This window comes from Tamandua tetradactyla, chromosome 18 (genome assembly GCF_023851605.1).
Source record: "Tamandua tetradactyla isolate mTamTet1 chromosome 18, mTamTet1.pri, whole genome shotgun sequence".
NCBI classification, from domain to species: domain Eukaryota; kingdom Metazoa; phylum Chordata; class Mammalia; order Pilosa; family Myrmecophagidae; genus Tamandua; species Tamandua tetradactyla.
Genome location: NC_135344.1, coordinates 70,261,016 through 70,284,018, shown reverse-complemented (window position 1 = coordinate 70,284,018; position 23,003 = coordinate 70,261,016). Strand labels below are relative to the sequence as shown.

Genomic DNA, 23,003 nt, shown 5'->3' with positions numbered 1-23,003 from the left:
CGACACCCAGATCACTGCACCTGCACAGCTACATCCTCCCTGGCCGCTGGGCATCCACACTCACAAACATCAGCGTAACATCCCCAACCTGCACCCATACCTGCCCTGAAACAAATCACTGTACTGACTGCTCCACTCCATGCCCTGCTCCCTGCTGTACAACCACTCTGCAAACACAAGGCCTTAGACTACTAAAAGAAATCAACTCCCAAATTAAATCAATCAAGATACTTACATGCAACGAAGACAGAAAGTCATTAAGCATATCCCAATGCAGACAGCTATAGCCCTGCTTAATGAGATAAAGATGTTCATACAACTCTACTTAATAAAATAAGTGAGAGAGTAAATGACATAAAGGAGATCAAGAAGACAGTAGAAGCACACAAGGAGGAATTTTAAAGAATAAATAGAAAAATAGCAGAGATCATGGAGATTAAAGACTTTGTTGACCAAATAAAAAAACATACTAGAGGCGCCCAACAGCAGATTTGAAGAGACAGACGAAAGAATAAGTAATATAGAGGACAAGATAATTGACTTTGAAGACTCAAAACAACAGATGGCAAAAAATGATGGAAAAAGTTGAATGGGGATTCAGGGAAATGATAGGTAAAACAAAGTGCACAAATTTAAGAATCATTGGTATCCCAGAAGGAAAAGAGAGGAGTAAAGGGCTGGGAAACATAGTTGAGGATATAATGGGGGAAACATCCCAATCCTCATAAAGGACATAAATATACAAGTCTAAGTAGCCCAAAGAACTACAGACAGAATAAATCCAAATAGGCCTTCCCAAGGTACATACTAATCAATTTGTCAAATGCAGAAGAGAAGCAGAAAATCCTGAAAACAGCAAGAGAAAAACAATCTACTGTATACAAAGGAAATCAAATAAGACTGACTTCAGACTACTAAACTAGCACCTTGGAGGTAAGAAGGCAGTGGTATGATATATTCAAGGTCCTGAAAAACAAAGATTTCCTGCCAAGAATTCTGTACCCAGCCAAACTGACCTTCAAAATTGAGGGAAAGGTTAAAGTTTTCACTGAAAGAATTTGTCAACAAGAGACTGGCCCTACAAGAAATACTAAAAGGAGTTTTGCCAGCTGAAAAAAAAAGACAGGAGAGGGAGGTTTGGAAGAGGGCACAGAACTGAAGAGTACCACTAAGGGTACCTTAAAGAATACAAAAAGAAAGAGGGAAAAAAATACATAGATCTGGGAAATAAAATAAAAAAGATAAGATGGTGGAATCAAGAATGCCTTCTCAGTAATAACTTTGAATGTTAACAGACTAAATTTACCAATTAAAAGATATAGAATGGCACAATGGATTAAGAAACATAATCCAGCTATATGCTGTTTACGAGAGACTCATCTTAGACACAAGGATGCAAATACATTGAAAATGAAAGAATGGAAAAAGTTCTTCCACACAAGTTGTAACCAAAAGAAAGCAAGAGTAGCTATACTAATATCGGACAAAATAGACTTTAGATGTGAAGCCATCATAAGAGACAAAGAAGGACTCTATATACTAATTAAAAGGTCAATTCACCAAAAAGATATAACAATCATAAATGTTTATGCTCCCAGTAAAGGAGCTCCAAAGAACATGAGACGGACATTGGCAAAACTGAAGGGAGTGATAGATGTTTCAACAATAATAGTAGGAGAATTCAATGCACCACTCTCATCTATAGATAGAGCAAGCAGACAGAAGATCAACAAGGAAATAGAGAAGTTAAATAACTTGATAAATGAATTAGACCTAACAGACATGTATAGGTCATTGCACCCCAAAAACACAAGGTTATATATTCTTCTCTAGTGCTCGTAGAACATTCTCCAGGATACACAATATGCTGGAGCACAAAACAGGTCTTTACAAATTTAAAAATACTGAAATTATTCAAAGCACTTTCTCTGATCACAATGGGATGAAGCTGGATCTCAATAACCACCAAAAAAAGAGAACATTCACCAATATATGGAGATTAAATAACACACTCTTCAACAACCAGTGGGTCAAAGAAGAAACTGCTAGAGAAATCAGTAGCTATCTGGAGATGAAAGAAGATGAGAATACAACTTATCAGAACTTATGGGATGCGATAAAGAATGTGCTGAGAGGGAAATTTATTGCCTTAAATGTCTATGCTAAAAAACAAGAAAGAGCAAAAATCGAAGACTTAATAGCAAACCTGGAGAAATTTGAGAAAGAACAGCAAATCAACCCCAAAGTAAAAGGAGAAGAGAAATAACAAATATTAAAGCAGATATAAATGAATGGGAGAACAAAAGAACAATGGAAAGAATTAAAAAAACAAAAGTTGGGTCTTTGAGAAAATCAATAAAATTAATGGGCCATTAGCAAGACTGACAAAGAAAAAAAGAGAGAGGAAGCAAATAAACAAAATCAGAAATGAGAAGGGGTGCATTACCATAGACCCTGAAGAAATAAAAGAAATTATAAGAGTATACTATGAACAACTCTATGCGAACAGATTATACAACTTAGATGAAATGGACAAATTCCTGGAGACACACAAACAAGCTACACCGACTCAGGAAGAAATAGATCTCAACAAACCAATCACAAGTAAAGAGACTCAATCAGTCATCAAAAATCTTTCCACAAAGAAAAGCCCAGGACCAGATGGCATCACAGGGGAATTTTATCAAACATTCCAGAAAGAACTAACAATAATCCTACTCAAACTTTTCCAAAAAATTGAGGAAAAAGGAACTCTAACTCATTTTATGAAGCTATTATCATTTTAATACCAAAACTGGGTAAAGATGCTGTAAGAAAAAAACTACAGGCCAATCTCCCTAATGAACATAGATGCAAAAATTCCCAATAAAATATTAGCAAATCGAATCCAATAGCACAGTAAAAGAATTATACACCATGACCAAGTGGGGTTTATACCAGGAATGCAAGGATGTTTCAACACAAGAAGATCAATTAATGTAATACAGCACATTAACGAATTAAAAGGGGAAAATCACACCATTATCTTGATTGATGCTGAAATAGCATTCGACAAAATTCAGCATCCTTTTCTGAAAAAAAAACACTCTAAAAGATAGGAATCAAAGATAACTACCTCAATATGATAAAGGGAATATATGAAAAACCGATAATCAGCATCATACTCAATGGAGGGAGATTGAAAGCCTTCCCTCTAAGATCAGAAACAAGACAAAGATGCCCAGTGTCACCACTATATTCAACATTGTGTTAGCAGTTCTAGCTAGAGCAATCAGGCAGGACAAAGAATTAAAGGCATCCAAATTGGAAAGGGAAAAGTAAAACTCTCACTATTTGCAGATGATATGATACTATACTCGGAAGATCCTGAGAAATCTACAGCAAAGTTACTTGAGCTAATAAACAAATTCAGCAAGGTGGCAGGATATAAAATTAATGTGCAAAAATCAGTAACTTTCTATACACAAGCAATGACCTAGCTGAGGAGTCAGATAAGGAAAAAATTCCATTCGAAATAGCAACTCAAAGAATCAAATACTTAGGAATGAACTTAACTAGGCACGTAAAGGACTTGTACACAGAAAACTACATAACATTACTAAAAAAAATCAAAGGAGACCTAAATAGGTGGAAAGACATTCCCTGCTCATGGATAGGAAGGCTAAATATCCATGTCAATTCTCCCCAAATTGATCTACAGATTCAACACAGTACCAATCAAAATTCCAACAACCTACTTTGAAGATTTGGAGAAGCTAACATCGAAATTCATCTGAAAGGGAAACAGACCCCAAATAGCTCAAAGCATCCCAAAAAAGAAGAATAAAGTAGGAGGATTAATACTCCCTGACTTTAAAACCTATTATAAAACCACAGTGGTCAAGACAACATGGTACTGGCACAAAGACAGAAGCATTGACCAATGGAATTGAATCGAGGGTGTGGAAATAGACCACCAAATCTATGGTCAACTGATTTTTGACCAGGCCCCCAAATCCTCTGAACTGGGATAAAATAGTCTTTTCAATACCTGGACAAGGAAGCATTGGATATCAATAGCCAGAATGAATGAAAGAGGACCCCTATCTTACACCCTACACAAAAATTAACTCAAAGTGAATCAAACACCTAAATATAAGAACTAGTACCATGAAGCTTCCAGAAGAAAATGTAGGGAAACATCTTCAAGACCTAGTAATAGGCAGTAGTTTCCTAAACTTTACACCCAAAGTACAAGCAACAAAGTAAAAATAGATAAATAGGAATTCCTCAAAATCAAATGCTTCTGCACCTCAAAAGACTTTGTCAAATAGGTGAAGAGGTAGCCAACTCAATGGGAGAAAATATTTGGAAATCACATATCAGACAAAGGTTTGATTTCCTGTAAGTGCAAAGAAATCATACAACTCAACAACAAAAGAATAAACAATCCAATTATAAAATGGGTTAAGGATATGAATAGGCATTTTTCTGAAGAGCAAATACAGATGGCTCAAAAGCACATGAAGAGATGCTCATTTTCACTGGCTAAAAGGGAAATGCAGATCACAACTGCCATGAGATACCACCTCACATCTACAAGAATGGCTGCTATTAAACAAACTGGAAACTGTAAATGTTGGAGAGAATGTGGAGAAAATGGGACACTTATGCCCTGCTGGTAAGAATGTACAAAGGTGCAGCCACTATGGAAGACTGTCTGGTGGTTCCTTCGGAAACTAAATATCGAGTTACCTTATGACCCAGCCATAGCACTACTTAGTATATTTCCAGAAGATCTCAAAGCAATGACACGAACAGACATCTGCATACCAATGTTCATAGCGGCATTATTCACAATTGCCAAAAGTTGGAAACAAACCAAATACCCATCAACAAAATGTGGTATATACATACCAATGGAATATTATGCAGTGGTAAGACAAAATGATGTCCTGAAGCACATGACAAGATGGATGAGCCTTGAGGACATACTGTTGAGTGAAATTAGCCAGACACAAAAGGACAGTATGATTCCACTGATTATACCTTTATGACCAGCATAAAGGTATAATCAGAGGATTATAATACAGAATGTAGAGGATTTAGAGATACACAGAAGTTAGAGATGGGTGAATCGTTAGCTAATGAACTTGAACTCCAATGTAAAGGAAAAGATAGCAGCAAAGGTGGTTCTCTAGTGGGTCTATAAGTGATATTATTATACTGAAGATAAACAAGACTGAAAGAGGTTTTACAGACCTACGTGTCCCACTGACTCACACTAGATATATGAATGAGTTCTTGTAAGAATTACTTCAAAGATATGATTATTGTATAAAGAGTTTTTAAGTCCAGGGTAAATGGGGAAATCTGCTATTGCATGCTATGGCTATGTTCAAAAGGAAACCATCAGCACTACCACAGCAACAGCAGAGGTAAATAATGGGGTGAGGGACAAGAGTTAAGAGGAGGTTTAGATTTCCTATTTGGTGAGGGTGTGTTTATTGGTTTTCTGTCTCTTGGGAGGAATGAAATTATCTAAAATTGAGAATGTTGATGGACTATGGACTTTGGGCCCTCTACACGATGCCTGATGAATGCAGGTGGCTGCAGGATGCACTGATGGAGAAGTAGATTGGCGAATGGTGGTATATACTTATGAACGAAGGTTGTGCTTCTACAAAAAGAATGTCGTGAGGCATGCAATGATGTGAATGAACATGTGGGACATTTGGTGAGACAAAATAAGCCAGAAACAAAAAAACAACAATGGTATGGTCACCTTTAGAAAACGCTTATAAGAAAACAGGGGCCTAGATTGTAAGCTTTTAGAGCAGACACATTAAGTCTAGAATGGTGATTATTATTTCTGGATTTTGAGAGGCTGTTATATATATATATATATATATAACCTGATATTTAGAGACAAGAGTAAAGCCGAACAGGTTGAGGTTAAACTAATTCAGAACATGGGATGAGGAAGACATATGTCTATATTTTAGAACCACTCATACTCTTTGAGACCAATGGAAGAAAGGTTTATTTGACGTGGAACTGAAATTTTTTGTAGTGCATAATCTAATTTGACATATCTGTAGAGCTCATTTGAACAACTGAAACAGAGGAAACACAGAATAAGAAAGAGGTCCTTTAATCCTATATAGATTATTGTAATGCCTGGAAGCATCCTAGAGTATATTAAGCAGATAATCAAAAAGTATTGGCAAAGTTCCCTGAGGGAGGGGAGAAAGACTATGGAACTATTAAACCTTACCATCAGGGAATCCCCAATACTGTGTCAAACTTTAGGGACACCCAAATCAATAGGCCATGCCCTAGATCATGAGGCTTACTCTTGTGAAGCTTATGCAGGTAGTGGAGAAGCTTAGACTATCTATAGGTATGCCTAAGATTTACTTCTGGAAGAGTTCTGTTGTTGCCCAGATGTGGCCTCAGTCTCTCTAAGCCAAACTCTGCAAGTGAAATCATTGCCCTCTCCCCTATGTGGGACATGACATCCAGGGGTGAAAGTCTCCTTGGCGATGTGGGAGAGGACTCCTAGGGATGAATCCAGACCTGGCACTGTAATTAACAATTATATCCTGACAAAAAGGAGGTAAAGAAGTATAATTAATAAAGTATCAGTGGCAGAGAGAGTTCAAATAGACTTGAGGGGTTACTCTGGAGGTTACTCTTACACAACCTTCAGGTAGACATTGCTACCTATCATAACCTGCCAACTCCCAACCAGGACCATTCCAGCCAATCCTAAAGAACACCTAGGGTGATATATAAGATACCACAAGGATTCCAGGCACTAAAGCAATTTTCCAGAAACCTACAACCTCCAGATGGGCCCCTGGTCCAAATAAGTCCTGAAACCTAGCCCAGCATTTCCAGAACATGAGGTAGTTCCATCTTCCTACCCCATATTAGGGACAGACCCTTCCAATATAAAAAATTTAGAATAGCCATGCCCAAACAACCCCAAAGAGATGTATGGAAAGATCAAAGGTGATGGTGGAATTATAAATAGGAGATAGGGCTTAACAAATGAATACGAATGTTGAATCATTAAATTGGTATCTCTTCTAGTCTCTAGTATTTTAGAGCAGGTAGAAGTAAAAACCTAAAATTGTGAAGTTGTAACCCATGTCAAAGTCTGAAATATGTTCTACAACTAATTGTGATGCTGTGCTTTGAAATTTATAGCTTTTTTGTATACATGTTATTGTTCACAAAAAACGAAGGAAAAAAAAAGTTGGTTGTGATGATAAAGTATTGAAGCCCTCTAGCCTCTTATTTTAGAGCAACTAGAAGGAAAAATAAGAGAGGATTGTATGGTAACCCATGACAAACTCTGGGATCTATCCTGTAACCACTTTTTGAACAGTGCTCTGAAAACTATTGCTTTTCTATTTCTTTGCTTTGTATATATGTTATACTACGCAATAAAAAAGGTTAAAAAAAAAAAAAAGGTAAGGTTACCTACTTTACTCCACTCCACAACACTAACTCCTACAGGGCAAGTTCTTGGAGCCCTTGAAGTCTTGATGATGACAGTAGAGTGTGCCTAGACATTCACCCAGGTAGAGTAAACTTCACAGGCTTTGTGGCCAGGGTCCTTGTAGTTGAAGCCCTTGAGACCATTTTACTGAATTACTGAAAATCCTACCACCTAGAAGAGACTTGGGTAACAGACTGGGATGCCTGCGCTCCTAGTAGCCAAAGCATGGAACTCAAACTATACTGACCTCATGGCAAGAAGTTCTGGAACACTTTCAGATAATCTACAGGTGCAGTATTGGTTAAGCTGGCATCTGTGCATTATTTTAGCAAAGAACCATTCTGAGTAACGTTTCTAAGTAAAGACTTTCCGGGTAACAACTCAAATTAACTCAAGTTTGGGAGTGATGCCAATGAGATTCTTTCAGATCTAACAGTGCTAATAATCTTGTGTATGTAATTATTGGCATTTCAATCTGTTTCTCTCTCACACACACACACTACACACAAACAACTAATGAATGAAAGAGGTGGAGAGGCTAGTAGGAAAAAAAGGAAGTAATAGAAAAACATGACTAGCAGAGGTAAAATTGTGGACATAGAGCTGCTATGGAAAACTCTAGAAAACAAGGCTTTCCACCCTGCTCTTTTTCAGCAATCCAACCTTGCAACCACCGTGCTGCAAGATCTTTGTCTTACGTTCTGGGACCACACACAGCTCTCTGTGTTGGCTTGTACAGAGAGCTGAAGGTGTCAAAATCAGAGAGTAAGGCTAAAGAGGGGCCAGAGTTAAAAGTCCTTTGAGCCTGCCAGGTGCTTTCATGTTGACTAGAAGGTGCTGGGGAACCTGAAGGCTTAGGTAAAACTTTTAGATCAATAACTTACAGCTATGCAAAGGGTAGTTTTAGAGGAATAAGGATAAAATCTGGGAGGTAACTTAGGTGGCTACTTGAGCAATCCAGGAAGAGGAAGATAAGTCTCTGAATATGAAAAGAGGGGAGGAGAGATAGTCTAGAACCATCCACAGGATAAAATCCACAGGTCTTGGCGATAGGATATGAAAAGGGATAGGGTAGGTAAAGTTGAGGTTGACACTTAGAGATGAGTCTTGGGTGTATGGGTGCCACCAGCTAAAACAGAAAATAAAGGATCCTGGGCAAGCCCTTCAAGCTGGCGCCCTGAGCCACAGAGGCACAGCACAGCTATGTCAGGTCTGTTGTAGATAATTCTTGTTTGTGAATTATTTACCTCTTTTTGTTAATAAGCGGAGTGCATTTGAGAGTACCTCTAAAACAGAGACCATCTCACCCATTTGCATGCCAATACATGGTTTTCGATGGGAAAGAGCTGGATTTGCAGCCACAAGAAACTGTGTAACTTCAGTCTATCTATGCCATCATCTGTAGCTCTGTTGGTAAGTTACTCCTTGATAAAACTCACTCACATTACTTCATGCTTCTTATATAATCACTGCGCAACCAAACAAAACAAACATCTAGCCAAAAACACAATATAAAAGCTAATTTATCTGGGGCTAATAGTATTACCTCCCTGATTGATGGTGTATCTTCAGAGCACATCATGCATAGGAATGTCAGCTACCCTCTTCTTTGCAATGGACAAAGGTTGAGAAACTGCTGGTCTGGAGGGACATTTGGATGTGCCCCCTGCAACAGCCTGTCTGTTGCCTTCCATCAACTTGCCATCAGAGAATCACAACCCAATTCCCAGTGGGGAAGGGAGAGGGGAAATGACTAGAGTTTTTGAGAAGTACAAGTTCCATCACTCAAGGCCAAGTGAAGGTATTTGTCTGAATGTGAAGGGTTTGTATGGATGGACGAGTCCTGAGAGCTGAGGTTGGAAATGGTGGCAATAGTGGAGCAATTTCTATATTAGAATGAAGGTCTTTAATTTTTATTGTGCAGGTAAAAGGAAAGTTCTGGATTAAGATGGCAGAGTTAAGCCAGGTAATTAAACCCCTGGTACTTTTCTGAATAAGTTCAGCCCAAGAGGACTAAAGTTAACGAATCCCCACACACACTTGATGGAAGTAACATTCTTTGGTTTTCTGGCCTCAGCAGTTTCACTTCATGGATTTCTCTTTTAACCTGAGATTTTCTTCACTCCTGAATTGGGGTCTCCTTCTTCTTGATTGCTATATGGTTAGTGGCAGCTGTGATTTTCCTGCAACTTTAGTTAAGATAATTTTTGACTAAGTTTTATCTGTCAAGAAACAACTGCTTCCTCTCACCTTTCCACTGTCAGTTGCCCTATGATGACTTACCATGGAGCCGCTGCTGGAAACTGCAAATCTCCCTTCTTCATCCTGGGACCCATCGGACAGAGAGGTACTGTTGAGAGAAGCATCATCTGGCTAAATGGAGAAATAAAAGTACCATTCTTATTCAGGCAAGTATACTCTAAAGTGCTGTGCATTCCACGACGTGTACATAACTAGGTAGGCGTGGCAATAAACACAGTTATGACAGCCTGTGTACTCCACATTGCATTCCACCATTCAGGCATCATGGTTGTAAGCCAACTAAATGCCAGGCCCTTTAAGAGACACCCACCTCTGTGCAGACACTATCATCACCTACTGTAAACACCACTACCTTTTACAGTATCATAGCTTTGTTCCAGGGAATTAGGTGTTAAATAAAAAACCTTCATGTGCTAGGCTCATTTGCAGCCAAAAGTGACCACGCGAGAAGTTTATCTATGAGATCTAAATGTAATTTTACCAAAAGAGCTTTTCCTAATTCAAAAGCATAGAGTCAGCTGATAAATGTTCTCGATGTAGGGATGACAGCCTAGAGCTGTCCAAGCATCTCCTGAGAACAAGGATGATGCCCATGAGGAAAGGGGAGCCCAGCTGAAAGGTCAAACTTGGTTGGGTCCATGCCCAGGAGAACCCATGGTGTTCCTCGATCAGATTTGATCACTTAGCTTCAGCTTTTCCTGAGCTTAGCAATTTCTACTTTTCAGCCAAACACAATGGGTTTCAGCATGTTTTTCAGACATATTGTATGACTCTCTTTTGCACTGATTAGAATATACTTGCTACTGTACTAAAGTTTGTTTTCATTTACAAGGCTGGAACTAAATTATTTTACCCTCTGAAAATGTATCTTGCTCAGTTTTTACTTCACACCTACTCAGTGCTTAGAAACTGTTTTCACATATACAAAAATATATTTATAGATGAGGTTTCTCATCAGTATGAATTGACTTATAAACTTTGTGCATATGTGTCTAGAGACTTTTGCTTTAGTATACAATGGGTCCACTGAATTTAAGACATGAATATTCTTTTTTTTTACTGAAAGAACTTTATTGTGACATTGAATATATTGGATTACTCATGAAACCAGTGTGTCTTGTATAAAAACTGTCATTCTTCATCTTGTTTGATCATATTTTCTAAATTTTCTATAGACAGTATGCATTACTTTATAGTATGAATAAAGAATATTTAGTTTTTGAAAAGAGACAAATATAACAAAAGAACTAGTGCATGAAATTTAGGCCAAGATGGTTGACTGTGGATCATCTACCTCCCTTTCCACCCCAAATCACTCAAAATGACAGAAAACATATAAAGATTGTTTAATGGCACTGGAAACCAGCAAAGAATTCTGCAGTAGACCAAATGATAGAAACTTCTAGATTAAAAAAAAGAAACTTCTAGATAAAAAGCAAATAGGATTAGTTTGACCAGATAAAAAAACTCTACCTATAAAGCGGCTATAAAAATGTGATATAGCAGTATGTTTGCTGACATTTACAAAAAGGAAGAGAAAGACTAAATAATAAAACAATCACAACCAAGAAAAAAAATCACTAATCTGGAACATAAAGAAATTTAGAACACTGAGCAAACAGATTAATATGGGGAAAAAATAGGAGATTTTGAAGTTCAAGGAAAGCAAAGCAATAACCATCTAATACATGCTCTAGAAGATATAGAAAATAGAGTAAAAAATAATTTAAGAAATACTAGAAGAAAATATTCAGAAACTGAAGAGAAATTAATTGAAGTTCCACTGAGTGCTGACCAGAGTGAACGAGAAAAGAGCAGAACCTTGTAAAAGCTCAGAACTCCAGGGATAAAAAAATCCACAAGAGTTGCAGAGAAGTGTAAAAGAAACAAAACAAACAAAAGAACAAACAAAACCAAAGTTTACTCATACAGGAATGAGATTCAAGCAACTACAAAAAAGGAAAGAGAAGGGGAAAATAAAAACACCCCAAATCATGCTAAACGTGTAATAGTCTGTCAATGAAAAATAATTCCCCTGTGTAGGTCTTCAGTAGGGCTAAAGTTTTCTGTCAAAACTGGACAGCTGGCACATGTTCCTGTTGGGAACATCAACACGGTACCCAATGTTTACTAATCAGATTGTAAACCTAAGAATTAATTCTTCATGCTATGGATGGCAGCATGAAAAGGAAAAGTTTAGAAGACCATGTGAAGTCAGAATTGTTGCACCACCTTTGGTCTACCCACCATTAGCTTTTTGTCTTGTGATAATAGCAGGCTCTCAGTTTTAAGTCAAGATCCCTCACATTTTCTTTTTATATGAAGCCAACACAAATGTAGCTGATATAATGAAGTTTAACAGAAGACCATATTTGCAGTGAATTATGAATCAATAGCAAGATTTTAATAGCCTGGCAAACTAATCTCAAGAGTGCAATACAGGTAGCTTAAAGAGAAGTGAGTTTTATCGATACTGGTATCTATTACAACCCAGGGCAGACCCAGCATTTTCTCTCTGATGGTGTCACCCACTTATCTTTTAAGCCATTAGGGAACAAGCACCTGTAACAGGTTATAGTACCTTCGGGTGAGTGAGGCAAGTGCCGGAAAATCTGAAAACAATAAAAAAACCCACACAGTCTTGATTCAGCTTAAAGCAACAGTGCAATCCCCATTATACCCACATTTTCCAAAAACATCTTTTCCAAGGCAAGCAAAATTGCTGATGATGCATGTGGCTTTTATCACAGAGATGCATTAAGTCAGCAGGTATGTGTTGAGTACCAGAGGGCACTTCAAAAGATATCTTCATCATCTTCTACTTTTCCTCTCTTAGGTTCTGTCTGCCTTTGATGACAATGGTGGTTTTAGGCCTAAGAATGCACGACTGTGTTGCTTTCCTTTGATTAAAAAAAACCGTCATAATCTCCACAGCTTCGGTCATCTTATCTGAGGTGGCAGAGGGCTGTTCTGAGTAAGCTTCTTTCCTGGAGGATGTATTGGTACATCCATTGCCTCTGTTCTGAAACGGTGATATCCACCTCCTCAAATTCTATCTTGTTGACTTCCAGAAATCTAACCACATCCTGCTGTTTCTTCTTTATTGCCACAAAGCTAGAGGAAGAGGCAATGATCATGCAGTTGATCATCCTCTGCCCCAGGGTCTCTGGGCTGAAGTGGACACAGAGGGAGAACCCGGCTCTGAGCTGCCATCACCCAGCAGAGCTCGTGTCGGGGAAGATCTAGGGAATCTCAGTCCATTGCTTTGTATAGCTCAGTAGTATTTCATTGTATAGATTTAACAAGATGTGTTTATCAACTTACTCATAGATGGATTTAGGGGTTGTTTCCAGTTTTAAGCTATTGCCAACCAAGCTGCTATGAAAAAGTGTATGAAAGTCTTTGTATGGATCTAAATTACCTACAAGTGCAATTGGTCAGATCTAACGGTAGGAACACGCTTAACTTTTTTTAAAATTTTTCAACGTAATTTTATTAAGCTATATTCCCACACCATACAATCCATCCAAAGTATGCAATCAATGGTTCACAGTATCACACATGGGTGTGCATTCATCACCACAATTTATTTAACATTTTTAGACGCTACCAAATTATTTCTGAAGGTAGATGGACCCTTTTACATTCCCACTGGCAGTATTTAAAAGCTCTGGTCACTCCATATTCTCACAGGGTTAGTCTTTTGAATTTCAGCATCCGAGAGGGTATATAGAGATATCATATTGTGGCTTACAGTTGCATTTCTCTAATTGCAATATTGAGCTTCTTCGTGAGCTTATTTTCTGTCCATATACTCATGAAGTGTCTGTTTAAATCTTAGCACATTCTAAAAGCCAGGAAGAGACAAACAAAACTTTGACACTGAAAAGTTCCCCAGGGTATGTTCTTCCAAGGAGCAAATTTATTTGTTTTCAAAAGTAGAGGGTTTGAGTGGTGAAGTCAAGGGAAGTAAAGGTTGGAAATACCCGCAGGGAACAGATTATGAAAAATCTTGAATATTAAAATAAGAACTTTTTACATTATTTCTGTAAATAACAGGATATTCTGGGATAAAATGACCAAGCCTCTCTCATCGAAAATTAAATAAAAAGAACAAAAACATAACCAAAAAATAATCTCATGAGCATTCAAATGGGTCAGCGAGAGACAGATAATTCCAGGAGTTAAATGGATTATTTCCCAAAGTGCATCTCACTTTCCATCAAAGAAAAGAAATGAAAAAATACTAGGACTGACTACTAATAATCTCCTCCGAATTATGAAAAGAAGTGAGTGAAGGTATGAGTAGCCAAATCTGCATTTAAATATATGGTATTCCTTTCAATGCCAAAGTCTTTCACCAACACCATACCTTCTCAGCAGGGACAGAGAATCTTTTGAGATTCTCCATTTTGCATTTTCTCTCTGGGAGGAAGTTAGGAGAGGGAATACAAAGCTTGAAAATTAAAATGGTAATTAATTACAGAAAGATAGCTTAGGATATGATGCAGGTAGAAGCAGAGTTGAGAAAAAGCTTATGATAACCATAAATCAAGCTGCCTTTTCCTGCAAAATGGTTAGAGACTTTGCCTCTTTTGGGGAAAAGGGGAGTAGAAGTGGTAGCTGGGGAGAGGCAGGGGGTGGGGAAGAGGGAGAGAACTGGACACCTAGGGTTAAAAGTAAAAGTAAGGTGTCTCAGGTTCTCCCTACACGAGGAAACAGTAGAAAATCGGAGGGTGCCTGCTGTCACTCTGACAGGTAGACCCGTGACTGTGGAACTAACACTCTGTGGCCAGCCGAATCATGTACCCCAATAAAAGACATGTTCTTAATCATGCTCCTGTGGGTGTGAACCCATTTTTAAATAGGACCCCATTTGAGGATGCATTATTATTAGTTAAGGCACGGAGTCATGTGTGAATAGGATATTCTTTGATCCTGTAGAGATGTGGCTCAACTGAACAAGGGCAGGCTCCAATCCATGAGTGGAAGCCTTAAGAGAGGAAATTCAGAGGCAGCCAGAAGCCTCTGAGGAAACTAGGGGAGCAGACAGGGAGAGATAGATCGCCATGTGATGGACACAGAGATGCAAACTCACAAACCCCAAGGATTGCAGTAAGCCATCACCAGAACTACTAGACTTGGTTAGTGTTAAACATGGCCTTGTCGACACCATGATTTTGAACTTGTAGCCTCCAAAATTGTGAGATAATAATGTTGGTACGCCGACCCTATGTAATATATGTCATAGCAGCACAGGAAACTAAGACAGATTTTTATGATAATTTTTTTAAATTAGAGAAAAAACTTAAAGAAACGACATCTATCACAAAAGAAACGCCCACAGTAATTGCCTTTCTGGGTATATACCTAGTTTTATAGAGCATGTAGTTATTTTATAATACCTTTCTGGTATATAGCTAATTTTATAAAGCATGTAGTAGACCTCCTATTAAACTTGGACCCTATTTACCACTGAATAGTTTTCTTAAAAATTGATTAAAAGAAGACAGATATGTTGATGATCTTAATTATGTTGCTTTTTTTTTTTCTTTCAGGTTTTGCATAACTGCCTTGAAGAAAGGGTTTCTCTTCCATCCCTATTCCCAATTCCCTGCTATAACTCACCACAGGACCACGGGTTCTGATAACTGGAGGCAGTCCTTTCTTTTCCTGGGTGCTATCCAACTGAGCACAATGGTTGCCATCAGTGTCACCTGGCTAACGAGAGAAATGAATGTCATGTTTATTCAGACATATCTTTCCAAATGCAATTGCGTGCTCAGATACATGTGACATTACAACCCGTATATATGTGTAGCAGTGTAACAACAGCCTGTCAGTGACTATCTGTGCTTTGTTAACAGCATTTACCAATTCGTCCCCTTACATGGATCCTCACAAACGCCACTCCCTTTAATAGAAACGGGTCTCAGAGCAGACACTATGGGCTGCCTATCAAAATCCACTTTTCTTTTTATGAATATTCTGACTCTACTCCAAGACGCTGTGCATAATAATTAAAAATAATAAGTATGCTCAGGTGATTGTCACATCCAATGAGATAAAAGTAGAATTGAACTTGTTGGGGCATCCAGGAAAACTAATGCTTTCTTGTTAAAATGGATGGAATCAGCTGATTTATGCTTCTTCTCAGAATGTTGTATCTAACACCGACCCATCATAAAAGCACTCATCACTGAAGAGCAAGGTGGAAGGATGAAGAAGTTAGTGAATTTACGCTCCAGGCGTAAGCCAGCCAAGTTTGCTTACCTTCAGTGTCTTGTTTTGTAAGAAAAATAAACTCCTAATTGTATAACTCATTTAGTTTATTGATACACCATGCTGTTTTAAAATCAGACATTCTGGTTGTATTTTGTAATGACTTATAGAAATCATCAGCAAGAGGAGCCAGTTTTCATTCTATTATGAAATTGGAAATAAATTAGATTGATTACCTCATGAACACATATGCCTGCATCAAAATATTTCATTCTTTTCACTGAATACTGGGAAAGACTCTGCTTTATTTATTCGGGAAGTACATTTGGAGACCACGTTTCTGTGTGCGATGAACTGCATTGAAAAGCTTGTGGATATGATGCTGTAAGACTTAGCAGCATTTGTGACAAGTGAAAAGTAATACGCTAATAGTCTATCCTGTTACTGGAGGAACTTACTGAAAATTTTAACATACTGGATATTAATGAAATGATAAAAATGAGACCTCATAAACTATTATTTTTCACCTTGCTTTTTTCTTATTTTCTAGCTCTTCAATGAACAGTATAGGCTGTATTAATTTTAAAAATCACATTTCTTTTTCATTGGAAACTATGCTAAAGAGGTAGGACAAGAAAAACATAGGTCATCAGGAAGACTGAGCATCTATCACTGCATCTATTCCCACCTCAAATCACTTACAATAAGAGAAAATGTGTGTTTCTAAAAGAACAGATCTATAATAACACTGGAAACCAACAAAGCATTCTAATAATGGGTAAAAAAATTCTTGGAAATTCTGTAACAAATGAAATAATTTGTTAATTTGAGAGAAGTTCTTAGCCTATGAACAGAATACAACATTGCTGATAAGGAAGTAGATTCAGAAACAAACAAGTGGAGAATGAAAAGTTCAAAGGGCAGAAAGGGGTTCCACAGCAACGGCCAGGAGAATTCATTGTAAAACTTTTAGACTCAACAAAGGGGCCAGACAGAGCTCCCCCCAGAGTTCTTTACACAGAACAGCTGGCAGTGGCTGTGGGTGCATCCAAGAAAAGCAGGCTATTGCAATCATACATGAAGAACTAACTCTATCAACAAACGGGAAATTGGCAAAAAAAAAAAAAAAAAAAAGAGTTCTTATGAATTAACAAGTATGATCGCTGAATTAAAACTTGAATATGGGCAAAATTACAGCCACCTGTGGCAAAAATTAGAGTTAGGAATCTACAAAATGATGTGGACAAAATCTTCTAGAACACAAAGCAAATGGGAATAAAAAAAAAGGAAATATATGAGAGAGAAAAACATGGAGAATATATGATAATTTAAGAGACATGCGAATCTAATCTAAACAATGAAAGGAAGAATAGAGAAAATGGAGAGAAAAAAACATAATTAAAAGAAATAACGGGAAGAGAATGTCCAGAACTGAAAGAAAAGGAACAGTTTTCTGAAACGGAAAGCTGAGTGCTAACCGTGATGAGAGAAAAAAAAAAAGAAAAGAAAAGATTCGATCTATAGTGACAATTGAGGCTTCCAACAGTAAAACTACAAGGCTTCTTGAATTATACAAATGAAAGCAGCATACAAATAAAGGTATAAGCTATAGACTTTTCAATGTCAACACTGCATGAAAAAGCCAAAGGACTGAAACAAACAATAAAAGCAATAGACTGATATCTACAGATTCCAAAAGAACTGGCATTGGATGCTCACTGATTTAGGATTCAAATTTTCTGGATATGACAATTTAGTACACAGAGACATGTCTTGACAGCTTTACTCAAAGGATAAAAGGTACAATCTGCTAAGACGACGCTGTTAGCATTGTATATGTGTGATTAGGTGAATGAATATTTTTGCTCCTCCCTCTGGTCATTGTGTTCGGCTTGCCCTCATCTTGCTTTCTCATTCTGTAAACTGGTGTGGATGGAGTAAGACTTCAAAGTTCTGTTACGTCTCAAGGAAGTTTCTTCATGACGTGTTCGGTGTTCCACTTGCCCCTTGGTCGGCCTTTAAAAGGCAGTAAGATCTCCGAGGAATTGAAATGAAAGAGGACCGTGAAAACTGAGCTGGGAAAGAGAAAGGTTTGCCAGAGCCCTACCTCGATTTGGGCCCCAGCACGCCCATCCTGAGGGTGTCTTAGGAACATTGGGACTTCAGGTTTTCACTCCCTTGAATGGGACTGCACACGGAACCACTGCTCAGTCCATTATACTACAGCCAGTGGCTTAGCATGGGTTAGTCAGGTGGGGGTGGAGGGCTGCAGAAACAGACCAGTGCTGGGTGGGTTGGCATTTCCCCTGGGTTTATAAGAGACTTTTCGTAAACATTCCATTCAAAGGCCAACTGCTATCACTAACAGTGAACTACCTTGTCTTGCCTTCTAAACATTGTTGTCATTTTTGTCTGTGCATTAAATTCTCTTTCTTAAACTAATAAGTAAAAATCTTTTTGTGCAGGGCCACATCTCATTATTATGTTCCTGTCGTCTACAGGGCAAGGCTGATTTTTCATTCTGTAAAGCTGACCATGTAAAGCTGACCCTGGTCATTGGTTTTTAAGGGAAGAGGAGTAAAGGAAGGCAAATGAAGGAAATTCTACTCTCCCACACCGCAAATGAAGGAAATTCTACTCTCCCACACCCAGAAACATATTTATTAATAGGAGGAGCAGACCAGAATATATTAATATATTTAAAAGCCTAGTTTATAAATGTTTGGAGGCTAGCACTTGCCTAATCTATACATATATAAAAAATATGCCTTTTAGAATAATTTGCATTGCTGTCATCTATTTCAGAGGGTTGGATCTGAAAAAGCTAAGAACTGTATTTCCCAGACCATTTCTGGCCAGAAAGTCTACTCACAGAGGAAAAGACACACCTCGTCCCCTCTAGAGAGGAAGTCTCTCTTCAATTTGCACTGACCAAGAGAAGGAAAAACCTATAAGAATTCATCATTTTGTTTTTTCCAATGTGGAAACAGGTAGAAGGTGGAACTTGAGGACAGAAAAGACAAAGGAGCAAAAGGAATAAAATGAGGGTCTGTCTGTGGGGTGAGTGGGGATGGGGGTCAAGTAAGGTGAGAGAAAGGCTCACAGAAATCTGTTATTTGAAAATACTCCTCTGGCCTGCCCCTCCTCTGGTTGAGAGGAGAAATAGAGGCTGCTCTGAAGAGGTCTGGGGAAGGCAGAGAGGGGAAAACAGCTCGGGTCAGTGTCCTGGTCTGAAATACAATACTCTTGGGGACAACCTAAAACCTGAGGACCCCTGTTTCCCACCCAACAGAAAAGGTAAAGACTCCTGACCAGGGGCAGCTAAAACATATGCAAAATCATTTTAGAAAAAAACCTGAAGCCTAAACCTACCAAACAGAGTGGGTCACGGCCCCAGCCCCAGCTGACAGCCCTCCACCTCCAGCTTTCAGCTCTCCCTCAAGCAACAGAGAAGCAAGCAGAAGACAAACCGGTCATCAGAACCATTCAGGAGACACTGTGAAGCGGCCAAGAGCTAGCCTTCTTTAGGACAAGAGTAAGGTCCAGGTGGAGGGCCCCACCTAAAATGTGCCGGACAGAAATGAACTGTACAGAGAGTGGTCACCCTCACCATTCTCATCACCATTATCATCAACACCCTCATCAGCAGACCAAGGGTAGTACCAGGTCATCCTGGGAACAGCAAAGACTCTCTCTTCCCGACAGGGAGGAAAATGAGTATAGCTGAAGAGGAGGAAACATTGACGTATAAATGGAGGAAAGTCTCTGTAATGTGAACTGAAGCACTAGCAGAGGCCATCAAACCCACGTCCCTCCTACATCTCCTATCACAGCAGACACTGGAGGAGGAGGATCTACGCCTTCTGCCCAGCAGGAAAGATCACGGGATGAGCTTGGTCTCCTAAAAACAGTCTTCTGTAGAGACAGCTCCTGTGACAGTTAGGAACTCACGTTAGATTCTTTGAAAACATGCACTAAAATGGACAAGGTGGAATATAATGAAATAAATGCTTTTCTCACCAGCAAGATGCTGTAATTTTTCCCCACACAGCGCTACACATTTAGAATGATATAGTGCTTCTCCCCACCAGATATTTACATTTAGAAAATAACTGAAATGTCAACATTCTTCTTATGGTGAGAATTAAATTAATATTGAAAGATACCTAGATGATAGGGTAAGATTTTTCATTATGAGCTCAGTCAAGACAATAGAAGCTTAGCTGGTAACGTCTTCTGCATTTTGACTTTGGTTGTGGCTGTAACTGCAGTTATTGTCATACTTGCAGGTGCAGGTGAGACAAATAGTAATTTGTGGATTTAACTATTTATTCATTCCCGAGTTTGACTCTCCTTTTCCTTCATGGTTACAGGTAAGCATTTTTTTCAAGCTTTTCCAATTGCTCTGAAAAAAGTTACTTTTTCTAACTCCCCTACTCTCAACTCCCCTTGCTTTATCTTACCAGTTGACCATTTCTGCAAGGAATTGTTGATATTCCTTCTTCGTCCATGGTCTCATCCAAAAGAAGAGTTGGGATACAACAAAAATCATCTGGCTACTGAGAAAAATGAGAGTGTATTTTATTTATTCAAGCATAATCTCCCAAATGTAGTTGTGCATTCAGTCATAGGCTAGTGTAATATGTGTACATTTATAGAGATCTGTGAAAATATCCATAGCTATGACTGTGTGTGCACTGATAACTTGCACTTAGCCATTTATCACTCAATGTTGTGAGCCTGCCAAATGCCAAGAACTATAATAGATATTGGTCTTTGTGCCAGACACTGCCAGCTTCCTTCCAAATTCATTCTTCTTATTTTCCTTAATAATATACAGATTGTTTTTTCAGGAAGTTGTTTGCCCTATAAAAACAAATTGATTTCTCAGCCTCACTTGCAGCTAAGGACGATCGTACAACAGTTTTGGCCAATAAGAGGTGAGTGGATTTCTCCTGAGTAAGGTCAGAGGGACAATCAGTTGGTAGGAGTTCCTACCAGGAACACAAATTCAGTATCTGGAGCAGCACAGCCATTTTATGAGCAAAAGGATATTATACAAAATACGACTATACTTATATAATCAGTCATAAATTAGCCCCAACTTTAGCTGGTGGCTTATTGGTTATGAAATTAGAAATAAATTAGATTGATTATTTTGCCCATATTCACATTAAATATTTAGGCAATAGAATGCTGCAGAAGATAGATAGAACTGTATTAAGCTTTGTGTTGTGTATCCAGAGATTTAACATTTATGATTTCTTTAGAACAATACCTCTACTAAAACAAGGATTCCATAGTTTATTCCTTTATTGTAAGTTTGCCAGAAAAAATTAAATTTATTGGATATTTAATGAAATCATAAAGATTATGTATTATTTTCATAAATAGTTTTAAAAACATTTATTTTTAGGAAAGGAATAAATACTACTGAAGAATCAGCAACAAAAGAATTGGTTTAAGATAGCAAAATGTACACAGCACTCTCTTCTCTCCCTGCAAATCGCTCAAAGTGTCAAGAGAGATTTTTAGAAGAGTAGACCTAGAAACCAGTAAACATTTCCATTAGCAGACAGAAATTGCTGGGAATTCCTGGAAGATAAAAAGCAGTCAAAAATGTTTTGATAAGGGTAGAGAAAAACCTCAGCCTGGAAAAGGGCACGAGAGAAGAAATGTTTAGAAGGCCAATGAATCAGAATGAATGCTGATCCAGAAAAAATCTAGAGTGAAAATAAAAAGATAACGAACATGTCCCTGCGCCCAATTTAGAAGACAATGACCTGAGGAATTAAAGAAGGAATACTCAAAAGAAGGAATAGCAACAAACTATTTTTAATTCATTACAGTGGTAGATGTTAAATATTGGTACTATCCAATGGTAATATAGGTTTGGTGAAATATTAATCACATGCTTTTTTTGATGATGCAATTTGTATCTAATCTTTGTTGAAGATAACTTTGGCACTATCCTTCAGAATTCAAAATGTGAGTATTTCAGCATAATAATTCTACTTTAGATATTTCATTTAGCAAAATACGTGCACATATCTTAAAGAAACGTGAATTTGAATATTAATTAGTGCATTACCGTAGCATAAAGGTAGAAACATACTAAATGTCATACAATACAAATATTATTCAATAATTTATGCCACATCCATAATTTGGAATGACTTTGGAATATTATACAGCAGTTTAAAAATTGAGGTAGATTTATATTTAGCAGAAGGAAAGAATTCCAAACTATTTAAATGAATGCTACCAGATTCATAATAATGTATATATTCTCACATCTAGTAAAAAAGCAATTTATTTCTACAGGTACATAATGTGTAAAGGAAAAGAAAAGTTGCCACAAGGAGACAACAAACTGATCACTGTGCCTTCTCTAGAGAGTGGAATAGGAACTGCTGGGAATGTCAGAAAAAAGGGGCCTTTTTTGTACCATATACTTCTATAATTCACACACAGATATATATATATATATATATATATATATATATATATATACACTTGCAGTGCTAAGATATTCTAGCATTGTGAAAAATCTAGGAAAGAGCTAGGATCACCTGTCTATTGTTCAAATGGTTGAATTTCTACCCTCCCACGATAAGTGTACCAGATAGAATTCATACCTCCAAGGTTAATGCAAAATCTCCTTACAAAACTCTCTCCATAAGGAAAGTGAAAAGGAAAATGTATAGGTAATTAGTCTCTTAATTTAGGTAAATAATGTCAAAAGAAGAAAGAAAAGTGTAGGTTAAGAGAAGGAGATGGAAAGACAGGGAGAGATAGAAGAGAGAAATGGGAGAAGAAATCCACACAGAGATTCCTAGACCAAGGCAGAAAGACACACCAAGTGAGAGGACGGACAGAACAACTTATTCTTTCAAATTTGCATAGGAAACTGAAAAGTTCAGGTAAGCTTCTATGTTTCTTTACTTTACAGAAGCAAATATTCAAATTTTTAGGAAGAAATCCTGTGGAGATGTGTGTTTATATCGTATATATAAAAACATTTTACAAA

The 23,003-nt window shown here is 37.8% G+C and overlaps 1 protein-coding gene and 1 pseudogene across 7 annotated transcripts in view; both read right to left on the bottom strand.

The window, feature by feature from the left end:
• Positions 1-23,003, bottom strand: part of ARHGAP28 (Rho GTPase activating protein 28) — a 174,015-nt gene that overhangs the window by 41,571 nt on the left and 109,441 nt on the right. For 6 of the 7 annotated variants that reach the window (XM_077135936.1, XM_077135940.1, XM_077135941.1 and 3 more), the window contains 2 exons: positions 15,380-15,472; positions 9,773-9,862 (listed from right to left, as the gene is read on the bottom strand). In XM_077135936.1, coding sequence (XP_076992051.1) covers positions 9,773-9,862; positions 15,380-15,472 — 183 coding nt within the window. The remainder of the gene's footprint in view (positions 1-9,772; positions 9,863-15,379; positions 15,473-23,003) is intronic. The other variant, XM_077135937.1, reaches the window with a different exon arrangement.
• On the bottom strand, positions 11,437-15,373 carry LOC143662314 (SH3 domain-binding glutamic acid-rich-like protein 2 pseudogene; annotated as a pseudogene).